The 13,071-nt window shown below is 42.8% G+C and overlaps 1 protein-coding gene across 2 annotated transcripts; it reads left to right on the top strand.

Moving 5' to 3' along the window:
- Nucleotides 1–6,190: 6,190 nt before the first annotated feature.
- Nucleotides 6,191–12,926, top strand: LOC110538696 (aldehyde dehydrogenase family 3 member B1). Of its 2 annotated transcripts, none has more exons than XM_021625672.3 (10): nucleotides 6,191–6,607; nucleotides 7,512–7,675; nucleotides 7,822–7,935; nucleotides 8,086–8,206; nucleotides 8,426–8,511; nucleotides 8,660–8,741; nucleotides 8,939–9,331; nucleotides 9,539–9,705; nucleotides 9,887–9,986; nucleotides 10,090–12,926. In XM_021625672.3, exons 2-10 carry the CDS (start codon nucleotides 7,514–7,516, stop codon nucleotides 10,287–10,289), a joined length of 1,425 nt encoding a protein of 474 aa, XP_021481347.1. In that variant the 5' UTR covers nucleotides 6,191–6,607; nucleotides 7,512–7,513; the 3' UTR covers nucleotides 10,290–12,926. The 2 variants fall into 2 exon arrangements, with proteins under 2 accessions (XP_021481347.1, XP_021481348.1); XM_021625673.3 differs by having other exon boundaries at nucleotides 6,473–6,708.
- The last annotated feature ends 145 nt before the right edge of the window (nucleotides 12,927–13,071 follow it).

Below are 13,071 nucleotides of genomic sequence, written 5' to 3'. Positions count from 1 at the left end.
CTACTGCCCTCTGTTGACTCTGCTGCCAGTTAGATTGTCTGAGACATGTTGTACAGATACTCCACACACTCACACCACTGTCTCTCTTGCACAGTTATACACAGCAGAGTCCTCTGTTCTCAGACCAGACAGCTTCAGAGTCATAATGCTGTTGGAATTATCGTTAGGCGTTTCCAGGCCTAGGTAACAATGCTAAAAGTTCATGGTTACCTAGGCCTAATCCAGAGTAACCTATCCATTCCAATGCTTTCCCTGCAGGTTGTCTTATCCAACGTGTGTTGTAGCTACTAAAGGTTTACCCAGATCCCTTACAGGAGAGACTGAGTTTCTCCAGGCTTTTTCTGGACTGAACTGGAGGGAATGGATTCCCGACTCCGGCCATTGAAACCAGATGGAGAGAGAGAAAGAAAATGAAGTGCTAGAGAAAAAAGAAGGAAAACAGAAAATTGAAGGAAGGCAAGTTAATAGTGTTTAAAAAATCCATTGTCCATGTTCACGAATTTCACTAAGAGCAGCTGATTAAGTACAGCAGAACTGACAGGTCAGACAGAGAGAGAGAGCAGCAGCAGGTAGAGTTTTTCCAACATACTGAGAGTAGAGATATGAACTCAGCTACTTCACACAAGACAACAAGACATCAGCAGAACATAAGTATATATGAACTCTGAGGGACCTATATTTACATCATGATGTCATGGGGAGGGACTGATGAATGAGGTCAGTGGTCAATTTAGGGCTCATAGGTGGGGCCAGAAGTTGTCCTTTATCACATGACCTCACCAGGAACAGAGTTTTTCCTCATCGGGTCACTTAGTCAGAGGAACCTCCAGGGCCTACTCACCACACACATAACTGACTGAAGGACTGGAGGAACTGTGGGGAACATGAGGATTTTCTAAATATTGATAACCTTCATGATTTAATTGTGGGTTCATTTAAATGGTATATACTGTAGAGACATCCATTTCCCAAGGAAAGAATGTATTGAAAAGTGTTTCCATTAAGGTCATGGGTGACAAAAACAGTATAGTAGTTTTCAACGGACATGTTTCCAATGAGGCAGTTAAGAAAAATCAATAATAAACAAAAATAGGCCCTTTTACATGTATACTTTCTGTCATGAATGAACACAGTTTAATGAGATTCAACACCTCACATAGCCTGTACTTGGTTTTGTTTCTGCATACATGTGTATAGATGATGGATATTAGCAGTAAGGTACAAGAGGCCGTGTTATGTGCTGAATACAGTCACAGGTTACTGACGTTGTTCAGCACGAAGTGATAGCCCAGGCGTTGCTGACACCTGTCGAATATTACAGAACCAGGATAGGTATTTTACCTATCAGCTAACCACATTGTATGTTATAGAAATCTATATAGAATTAGGAACTAGTCATTTAATTGGATCTCTATGGAAATCTGTCAGTCGATGACGTGGCACACAACCATTGGTTGATGTATGCAACGTCTGAGCAGGGGAACATGAAAATTCTCTCTACAGGGGAATTTACATTTCAAAAGTGAAAGAAATCTTCAGAGGTCTGATAGGCAAACAGCAAGGCTTATATTAACCCCCGTTATACCAAACTAAATGTTGGGCTAGAAGCAAGGGAAATATTGTGCGAGTTGAGATAAATACAAGAGATGATTCGGACAGCAACATGAACATGATATTCTTATGGAGGTGCAGTGATCATTTTCAGATGGAACTGTCAGCAGGCATTGGTATGTCTGTGACGGCCAACACAGCACGGCTTGGAACGCTGCTCGTCCAATCAGCATTCAGGATCCAAACCAAATCAAAATCAAATAAAATCAAATTTATTTATATAGCCCTTCGTACATCAGCTGATATCTCAAAGTGCTGTACAGAAACCCAGCCAAACAACCTGTTTTATGATGTATTATAGCTGAAACCAAATTACATACTATACTATGTTTGTATATGATTACCTACAATGTCTCAAAACTCCACATTGTGGTTCTTAAATCTGCATTTTGTAATGTCAATCAATGTATTGTTTGTATATATTGTATATATTGTGGAGTGAGACTTCCATAAATTTTTCTAACTTCTAACTTTCTTCTCTTGCCTATAGGACAATGCTCATGTTAATAGTAGTTCAGTTGATGGTTTACTGGTTGCTTTAGTTCTCAGGAAATGTGTGCAGTTTGTAGTCTGCTGTACTGATGCTCTACTGCCCTCTGTTGTACTGATGCTCTACTGCCCTCTGTTGTACTGATGCTCTACTGCCCTCTGTTGTACTGATGCTCTACTGCCCTCTGTTGTACTGATGCTCTACTGCCCTCTGTTGTACTGATGCTCTACTGCCCTCTGTTGACTGTTGTACTGATGCTATTCTGCCCTCTGCTGTACTGATGCTCTACTGCCCTCTGTTGACTCTGTTGTACTGATGCTCTTCTGCCCTCTTTTGACTCTGTTGTACTGATGCTCTTCTGCCCTCTGTTGACTCTGTTGTACTGATGCTCTACTGCCCTCTGTTGACTCTGTTGTACTGATGCTCTTCTGCCCTCTGTTGACTCTGTTGTACTGATGCTCTACTGCCCTCTGTTGACTCTGCTGTACTGATGCTCTTCTGCCCTCTTTTGACTCTGTTGTACTGATGCTCTTCTGCCCTCTTTTGACTCTGTTGTACTGATGCTCTTCTGCCCTCTTTTGACTCTGTTGTACTGATGCTCTTCTGCCCTCTTTTGACTCTGTTGTACTGATGCTCTTCTGCCCTCTTTTGACTCTGTTGTACTGATGCTCTTCTGCCCTCGTTGACTCTGTTGTACTGATGCTCTACTGCCCTCGTTGACTCTGTTGTACTGATGCTCTACTGCCCTCTGTTGACTCTGCTGTACTGATGCTCTTCTGCCCTCGTTTGACTCTGTTGTACTGATGCTCTACTGCCCTCTGTTGACTCTGTTGTACTGATGCTCTACTGCCCTCTTTTGACTCTGTTGTACTGATGCTCTACTGCCCTCTTTTGACTCTGCTGCACTGATGCTCTACTGCCCTCTGTTGACTCTGCTGTACTGATGCTCTACTGCCCTCTTTTGACTCTGTTGTACTGATGCTCTACTGCCCTCTGTTGACTCTGCTGCCAGTTAGATTCTCTGAGGGGTTTTTGTACAGATCCTCCACTCACACCACTGTGTCTCTTGTGCACAGTAATACACAGCAGAGTCCTCTGCTCTCAGAACAGACAGCTTCAGATACACGATGCTGTTAGAATTCTCTCTGGTGACTTCTATCTGTCCTTCAACTCTTTTTGTATATGCAGTTCCACCAGCATCACTCCATATAATGCCTATCAATTCAAGTGCTCTTCCTGCAGGTTGATGTATCCAGGCCATGTTTTAGCTACTAAAGTTAAACGCAGATCCCTTACAGGAGAGGCTGAGAGGTTCTCCAGGCTTTTTCAGGACTGGACTGGAGGGAATGGCCTCCAGACTCTGACCATATATCCCTAATAGAGAAAAGAGAAGGAAGACAATAGATCACAAATATGTTAACTCAATGGATGTTATAATTATCTCTATATGTAAAATACCTTGTTCCAATGAATTGCTAGATTATTGAGTACATACTGCAGAGGCCCAGCAAGACCAGGAGGAGGTGTAGTTTTCCTGTCATCTTTTCAGGATGGAAGACAATTCACACATGGTAGGAAACATCACAGAAGGACTTGGGAGACAGAACTAACATGACAACCATGGTTGGGTGATAGCCTGTCACATGCATATAAAAGTAGTTTCAAGGAAATCAATTCTAAGACAAAGCCAGACATCAACGATCACTGTCAATCAGCAAACATGTTCTGTAATGTTTATACAGTAAAGTAAGTTGCGGCTCCAGCCACAACTGTTTTTTTCACATCTCTCATTCAAACCTTTATTCATGTATTAAGAAGATTAATGAAATAATTGATATTAAATCATATTACATTTTGCTATTTCTCACAACAATAAGAAATTGTGGTATGTTGTCTCATACGTTCTAGGCATAGTTTTGAATCTGGCCTACTGCCCTTTGGCACAACCTCGATCTTTCATAACTGTCATCCTCTCTCTCTCTGTTCAATAAAGACAGAAAATACCTTACAAATGTATTTTTTTAAACACACAAAACAAGTTAATTAAAAAAAATAACCATTCACATCCTGAAGTACTGTACCCTGAAATGTGTTCCCGTTGTTTCAATGTCCAATGATCAGCAACTGTCACCAAACCAATACATGGCTAAACGTCACTCAATTACTTTTTCAAATCATAATTTGACATTTTCTCCCACATCTGCAGTACATCACTGTTGTGTGTTGTTTTTAAACGTGTTACTGCACTTTCACAATGATATATTGGTCCTTTTTAGGATTAATCAAGATGCTATATGAGGGAAATGTCTTTACCAGAGTGCAGGTGCATCCTGGGTTAGAAGTCATGCTTGGGTAGCTTTGAATTACTGTGCCCAATGCTCAGTTGGATAGATACGCCTGATAAAAACACATTCTTAAACTCTCTCCCCTATAAACAAGTTCAGTAAGCAAGACATAGTAAAGTATTTAGGGGGAGGTGCCCGGAACAGCTATAAGAAACCACAAAGAGCAATTTGTTATTTTGGTTAAGAACTCATTGTTTTATGCAATTCTTGAAAAGTTTGTTATATATATTACCAACACAAACCATGATAATGTGTGATGAGTGGCAGTGAATGACTGACAATATTAAATAATTTAAGTACTACTGCTGTGAACAAGGTCTATAATATAAATTAAAGTGTGATTAAATTGTCTCATTATTTGATCATTCTCACCATTTAGTCAAATCAAATTAAAATCGTCTTCACGTGGTTGAAACATTGTATGGTTACCAGCCACCAGCTGGCTTATGCAAAAAAACAGTTTCTCCTCAGCTGAAACAATGTAGTGAGAATTAGATCATGAAAGTGTATAGGGACAGTCCCTGCAGTCCCTGGGCTACTTAACTGCTTTAACTGTCTATCTGAATCATCAGAGATGCTAAACTGAAACACCCAGGTGACAGACTGGAGTTCACCAAGCGTGGTGCCACACAGCTGTGAGGGTTACAGAGGGGAAGAGAGATGGATGGGGTGTGAGAGAGAAACAAACACCTGAGAAAAGGAGAGCAGGACCGGTGTGTTTACTTCAAGATATCTACTACTGAACAAAAATATAAACTCAACATGTAAAGTATTGGTCCCGTGTTTCATGAGCTGAAATAAAAGATCCCAAAAATGTTTGATACACACAGCAAGCTTATTTCTCAAACATGTTTGTTTCCATCCCTGTTAGTGAGCATTTCTCCTTTGCCAAGATAATCCATCCACCTGACAGGTGTGGCATATCAAGAATCTGATTGAACAGCATCATCGTTACACAGGTGGACCTTGTGCTGGGGCAATAAAAGACCACTCTAAAATGTACCGTTTTGTCACACAACACAATGTCACAGATCTCAAGTTGAGGGAGTGTGCAATTGGCATGCAGAGCAGGAATGTCCAACATAACTGTTCCCAGAGAACTGGACGTTAATTTCTCTACCATTACGACACCTCCAACGTCATTTTTGAGAACTTATCAGAACATCCAACCGGCCTGACAACCACAGACTTTGTGTAACCATGCCAGCCCATGAGCTCCACATCCGGCTTCTTCGCCAGCGGGATCATCTGAGGAGGGGTAGAGGGGGTGCTGAGGAGTATAACTGTTTGTAATAAAGCCCTTTTGTAGGGAAAAACTAATTCTGATTGGCTGGGCCTGGCTCCCCAGTGGGTCGGCCTGGCTCCCAAGTGGGTGGGCTTATGCCCTCCCAGGCCCACCCATGGCTGCACCCCTGCCCAGTTGTGTGAAATCCATAGATTAGGGTCTAATGAATTCATTTCAATTAAATGATTTCCTTCTATGAACTGTAACTCAGTAAAATGTTTGAAATTGTTGCATGTTACATTTATATATTTTCTTGAGTATACATCTCCTATTCATACAATTAAATAATACTGCTTGCAAGATAATGGTCTAAACATAAATATATGCAATGCATTATATTCAGTAGGCTAGTCTATGGCAACTAAAACAGTCTGCCCACTTGAACCTGAATTTGATTCCAGGGATTTGATTTGATACCAGGGATATTCAAATATTACCCAATGAGGTCTGGATTAGCCTACTGCTGTTTTTTGTTCTACTTGATAATTAATTTATCCCACCTGGTGTCCCAGATCTTAATCATTCCCTGATTAGATGGGATAGAATGAGAAACAAAGCTACGGAACTGGCTTTAGGTCCAGGGTTTAATTTGAAGGGCCTTTAGTCTATGGATACCCATGTTTTTCTTCAGCCCCAGACAGGTTTACAGGCTTGTTTTTCAAGTTCTACCAAAAATCTGTTCTGCTTTCCAGATTAACTAGCCGCGTTGGTAGGAAAACCACTAGCACCCGGAAATGCGCCACTTTCTTCGGGTTCCCATAGCAAGTCAAAGCCACCGGCAAATTGGAATGTGATTTATCTGAGTTCAGAGACAGGTCTAAGAGTGGCTCGACAGGGCAACATATGACCATTTAGCCTACCTTCGGGCAGAATCAGGTGCGTTTTAACTTTTTAATTTCCTCAAATTCCGACTAACTTTTTGTTAGGTTTCAGTTAATTTTTATTCATCAACAGCATCTATTTACGGGAAAATTCAGGTAGGACTTCACAACTTCATCCATCCTGAAAAGAGTGCAGCTTGTACAGTTTCCTAACAAAGAGGGTTTCCGACGTAAACTGTTTTAATGTGTAACAATTTGATACTCTAGTTTAAATCGTTAAAGTTGCATCATCCATGCCTGTCACTATTGACATCCCGCCCACGCTTTCACATAATCATTGAAGGTTTTACCGCGTTCATTCAAATGTGAGCAACCAACCGTGAATAACTTGCAGCAAAGACCTAATTTCCACCTTTTTATAGCCCATATAACGGACCGCATATTTGGTCATCTTACCTTCTTAGCCTGCCTTTTTGCATTTTCTACACTTGACCTGAGCCAGGTGGTTCTAACGATGAAACCGTTCCCTGTGTGTAGGCCTATTCATTACACCTATTTTGCAACGAAAACGAGAATTTCAATTGGACACATTTTTCTAGGTCCGTTCCGTTCTTAAATGGTAAAAGGTTTCTGTTAAAATACAATGAATACACCCCTCGATTCATCATGTGTTCTCAATGCGCAACAAACGTATCTTGACTTAAAATATCAAGCAGTGCTCAAGGCTGCTTCATGTGGGCGTTTTTAAAAGACCTCTGAAGTTTAGTCAGACAATGGCCAAGACCAGCAGCCATTGATATCTGGAATTTACAACTCTATATTGCTATTGGCAAAGTGCATGTCCAATAGCCAGGCTCTTCTCTCATCACTGGTTATTTTGGTTGTGTGGTGTCTCAATCCTATTTTACCAGGTGACATTATCCGCTAACTCACTTTGTGTCTGTCTGTTGGATGGACAGAGATGGCCAGCCAGAGCGAGGTGATTGACAGGTTGAGGGCTACGTTCCGGTCAGGTGTGACCTTTCCAGAGCAGTTCCGTATGACCCAGCTCCAGAACCTTCTCTCCCTGGTCGAAGAAAACGAGCAGCTGATACAAGATGCTCTCCACAAGGACCTCCATAAGGTACTAGCATACACTCAGACACACGCAGACTGCTGTACCACCTCATCCTCTTTCCCTGTCCCTTTTTCTTCACCTTGGATCTTTTGTTGTCCTGTTCCCTCTCTCCCTCGATCATTTCACCTTCTCCCCTCTCTCTCCCCCTTCAGCCCAAGTTTGAGTCGGTCCTGTCAGAGATTCAGATAACCCTGAATGACCTGTACTTCGCCATGGAAAACCTCAGGACCTGGATGCAGCCGGAATACAACATTGGCAAGAATCTGGTATAGATTCCATCAACATTCACTGTCAACTGTTTGACTCTACCACCTTTTACTATGGCTCAACATGTAAACACACACAATTGGAATATTTTTTTACTGACTTATAATAATTGTCCAGCCATCTACTTTCCTCTCTCCATCCTGTTTTAGGCCACTAGGATGGATGACTGTTTCATACGCAGGGAACCCTTGGGGGTAGTTTTAATCATTGGGGCGTGGAACTACCCTCTACATCTTATTCTCTTACCTTTGGTTGCTGCAATTGCTGCAGGTACACATCTATCATGCCTTTGTATACCTAGAGGCTTTGTTAATAGTAAGGGATTGGATTTATAGCGTTTAACAGTAGCTCAAAGCATTTTACATCCAACGATGTTGCCTTATCAGTAATGTATGTGTAAAGTGAATGATGACTCTGTTAGCATTTCATTGTTGATTAGGTTTGATTTTGTGACGATGACAATATTTATTCCATGATGTCGTGAACCAGGAAACTGTGCCATTCTGAAGCCGTCAGAGATCTGTCAGGCCACCGAGCAACTCCTGGCAGAACTCATCCCCAAATACCTGTCTCAGGTAGTACATGTGCTTTAATTTCCCCCTGCTTCTGTTACCTGTTGTGGATCATCGATGGAATGAAGGACAACAGTGCCATATTTACTCTATACCTGCCCACTCATTGTTTGTTTTTAATGTTTTGAGTTTTGCCATCTGACTATTGTAGGACTGCTATGCAGTACTATGTGGTGGAGCAGAGGACACCAAGTCATTGCTGAAGAATAAATTTGATCACATCTTCTACACAGGTAAACGCCTAACAGAGAGGACCCCTTAGACCAATAATATGTATTAGCTCAATCCCTCCTTTTTTTAGAATGTTTTTGTGTTTAAAAATGTTGGCCTTATGCCCCTTTTAACTCACCTTTGCCATATCACCTCTATCGCACACTCTTGCATACCCTTTCCTTCTCCTCTTCCTTTCTCTTCCCCATCTCCTCCCCAGGTTCCCAGGTGGTGGCCCGTTCCATCCTGCTAGCGGCGGCACCTCACCTGACCCCCGTCACCCTGGAGCTGGGTGGCAAGAGCCCCTGCTTCATCTACGGCCATATCGACATCCATAAGGCCGCCAAGCGCCTGTGCTGGTCCAAGTTCTTCAACACTGGCCAGAGCTGTGTGGCACCCGACTACGTCCTCTGCACAGCCCAGACCCGGGACGCCCTACTGCCCGCTCTCCGGGAGACCCTGCGGACCTTCTATGGGCCGGACCCCGGAGCGAGCCTGGACATGGGGCGCATAGTCACCCCACGCCACTGGAGACGCCTGATGGACATGCTGGAGAAGTCCAAGGGGAAGGTGGTGATCGGAGGGGAGAGCCGTGAGGAGGACAGGTATATTGGTGAGTTTTGGAGGTACAGGAAAGGACGATGAGATGCAGGCAGTGGTGTTGAGTTTGGTTTGTATACTGCTGCCACCTTGTGGGTGTGAATGCAAGTTGAAATAGGTTGAGGTGGTAGCCTTGCTGTTAAAGTGGCTTTAATTTCAAGTATGAGTGACTAATCAGGCATATAGAAGCAAATTCTTGCTGATCAAGTGGTGTTTCTAGCTCCCACAGTGTTGGTGGACGTGCAGGAGTCTGATGCTCTAATGCAGGAGGAGATCTTTGGCCCCATCCTGCCCATCCTAACCATAGAGTCTCTGGAGGAGGGCATAGACTACATCAACCGGCAAGAGAAACCCCTGGCCCTCTACGTCTTCTCTGACGAGACCTCGGTAAGACCATGACCTACATTACAGCACATAGATGTTTCTTCTCATATCTATTTTCTTATGTTATAGTCATGGTGTCCTCCACAGAGCTATAGTTTAAAGTTATCTAGTTCTATGGCTGCCTCTGCCTTCACTGTGGCTCCACTCTTATGGAAGAAATGCACATTCCTCCCCTCTCTGTCAGGTAGTGACCACAGTGTTGAACAACACCAGTAGTGGTGGTTTCTGCGGCAATGATGGTATAGTACACATGGCCTTGCCAGGCCTGCCCTTTGGAGGAGTAGGTAAGTGTGTGTCTGACAATGTAAATAAAGTAGTCATTATCAGAAGAAAAGCACTAGACATGGATCTGATCATGGTGCCCTGTCATCTTCCTCTACCCTCCAGGTGCCAGTGGGATGGGTAGCTACCACGGCCGCTGGGGCTTTGAGACATTCAGCCACAGGCGGGGCTGTATGAACCGGAGCTGGTTACTGGAGCGGGTCAACGTCCTGCGCTACCCGCCCTACAGCGACTACAACCTGGGCTGGTTGCGCTGGGCCACCACCTTCAAGAAGAACAGCTGGGGAGGCTGCTCAGTCATGTGAGAGTGGCACCCGGTGCATGCCTGACTGTACTTCCAAAGCTGATGGGCTTTTCTTAAAGGTCCAATGCAGCCGTTTTTTATCTCAATGTCAAATCATTTTGGGGTAACAATTAAGTACCTTACTGTGATTGTTTTTTTCAATTAAAACAAGTAACATCTTCTTAGCAAAGAGCAATTTGTCAAGAAAGAATTTAGCTAGGACTGCCTGGGAGTAGTCTGAGTGGGGAGGGGAAAACTAGCTGTTGTTGGCAGAGAGGTTTGGATCTCTTATTGGTCTATTAACTCATTTACCGCCTGGAGTTGTCACCAGGCATTCCAAGAGTCCCTTCCCACCTAAACGGGCTGAAATTTCAGGCGGTCTTTTTAAACTGCTCTTACACTAAAAGGGTATTATAATTGTTCAGTGTTATTCCTCCAACATAGTGTGGAAATGTATGAAACACAGAATAATCTATTTTTTTTGACTGCACTGGGCCTTTAAAGTATCTGTTCAGTGTTCCAGATTTATATTAAATAATTTACCTAAAATTCAAAAAATATATAATTAAGGATGTTAAAAACCAGGGTTTCTCTGTTCCCTGCTTTGCCTGATTGGAAACAGTGGTTGGGTGTATACTGGTAGAAAAAAAAAAAGCTGACATGCCAGATCAGCCAATGAAATGCACAAACACTTGGATATTCAAATTAGCTACCAACTCCATGTGGGGCAGTGCTGTACACACTGCCTAGCACACTTGCCTTCTTTTTTGGGTGGCCTTGGCTGTGTATACATTGCCTGCCCTGTCCACTAAGAATCCAGATCACGTTCTGCACATGTTATTTTACGCACACTACGGAACTGCTGCTCACACTCCCCTTCCTTTACGTTTCTCTCTTTACTCACCCCTTCTGAACTATGATGCCTATCTCTGCCTTATGTTTCTGAACAGCTGAAATAAAATTAAAACTGCTGCAATTTGATTGAACATTCCCCAAAATATTGTTAATGCAACTCCCCACTTGAGTTTTGCATAGGAACTCTCTGCGTTTTCCACACACAGGCCCTACTAACTGCTATTTCGCTTTTCAATGATCATGCAAGTACAGCATGAGTAGGGGTTCCACCTCTAGGCAGCCGAGCATGTGAATCCGGACCGGTAACCTCAGTCTGACAATGGGTGAGTTCCTTCTGTGGTGACCGTGCGCTATTGCCTCTTATATTGTTTGTTAACTACTGCCTACTATACTGAACAAAAATATAAACGCAACAATTTTACTGATTTACAGTTCATATAAGGAAATCAGTCAACTGAAATAAATTCCTTAAACCTTCATCTATGGATTTCACATGACTGGAGGGCATATGCCCACCCACTTGGGAGCCAGGCCCAGCCCATCAGAATTAGTATTTCCCCACAAAAGGGCTTTATTATTGACAAATACTCTGCAGTTTATCGGCTGTCCGGTCCTGGTTACACTGCGGTTGTGAGGCGGTTGAATGTACTACCAAATTCTCTAAAATGACATTGGAGGCGGCTTATGGTAAATAGATGAACATTACATTTTCTGGCAACCGCTCTGGTGGACATCTTCCTTGTGTTTGATGTACTGTTACAACAGACCACAAGTTTCTACAAACATGTCAATCATGTTTTCTGTGTACAACATGATAGCTGCATGTTAGCCTATCACCCTTCCTGAAAAAAAGAACATGAAATTGCACTTGAGGCATGGAATGCATAGTTTGAACATGTCCACCATATCTTTAGTGTACAACACAATGTTTCCCCCTCCATGTCAAGGAGGAAGTAGCAGCAGCAAAGATGTTAGATTACTGCTTCTAAACAGCCAGCAGGCCAATTTACAAACCCCAGATTTTTAAATGGAAGTGACTGAGATTGTTGTTGTATAGGCTTACTCCTTTTTGCTAACACAACCTGTGGATTGCTTGGCTTGTGCGCTGCAGTGTGCCCTCTCCATTTACTGTTTGTTACAAGTCAGTTTCAGTGGGCCTGTTTGGTTTGAGTACTTCAAAAGAAGGCTGTACTTGTACAGGGCCATTGAGTCAGCAGAAAAGGGGAAAGAGGTGCTACCTGTGGTTCTGGTTTAACCAGGTTATTCAAGGGAGGGACACAGGCTGCATCTCAATAGTCTTGATTTGGCTTCCTTACCTTATCTCTCCTTTACCAAGAACTGGAAAGGTGAAAGTAATGTGGTAGATACCAATGGCTGTCACCTGTCCTGTTCTTTCAAATCTTTGCAGCTGAAGGGAAGGAGAGCCGCTATTGCAATCCACCCAGGGTGTGGTTTCAGTTCTGTGTGTTCACTGCTACATCACAATGGTCTAAACCTGTTTCTTCCACTCGTCTTGCTTTGACCCATCAGATCAGAATAGATGAGTGGAAGCCACTATATTGAAATGTTTCCCCAGATTTTGAAATGCACTGGCTACCAGGGTCTGGAGAGGTAAAGGGTTTTTAGCACTGTTGCACAAGACCCCCATTGTTTACCATGGGGTTAGTATAGTTCACAGAACGGTCTTATGTAACAATTTTACTGGGTTTTGTTAGACACTGTGTGACATTAGGTGGTGGATGTTTTTTGATTTTAAAAGTTTTGTTCAGAAGACATTAACTAATAAAAGCTTAATTTACATGAATATATTTGTTGGCTTATACTTTTAAGTGTTACTTGTACTGTTATTGCCCCATTCTCCCTCATCCCAGCATGTTGCTTTTCTATACAAGTCATTGCATCATTAGTGCTTTACTCAATTACTTTTTGAATGTAAGGTGACTGACAAA

This window comes from Oncorhynchus mykiss, chromosome 12 (genome assembly GCF_057628025.1).
Source record: "Oncorhynchus mykiss isolate SJ-2025 chromosome 12, ASM5762802v1, whole genome shotgun sequence".
In the NCBI taxonomy this organism is placed as follows: domain Eukaryota; kingdom Metazoa; phylum Chordata; class Actinopteri; order Salmoniformes; family Salmonidae; genus Oncorhynchus; species Oncorhynchus mykiss.
Note: the sequence above shows the minus strand (reverse complement) of the source record. Positions and strands in the feature narration are given on the sequence as shown.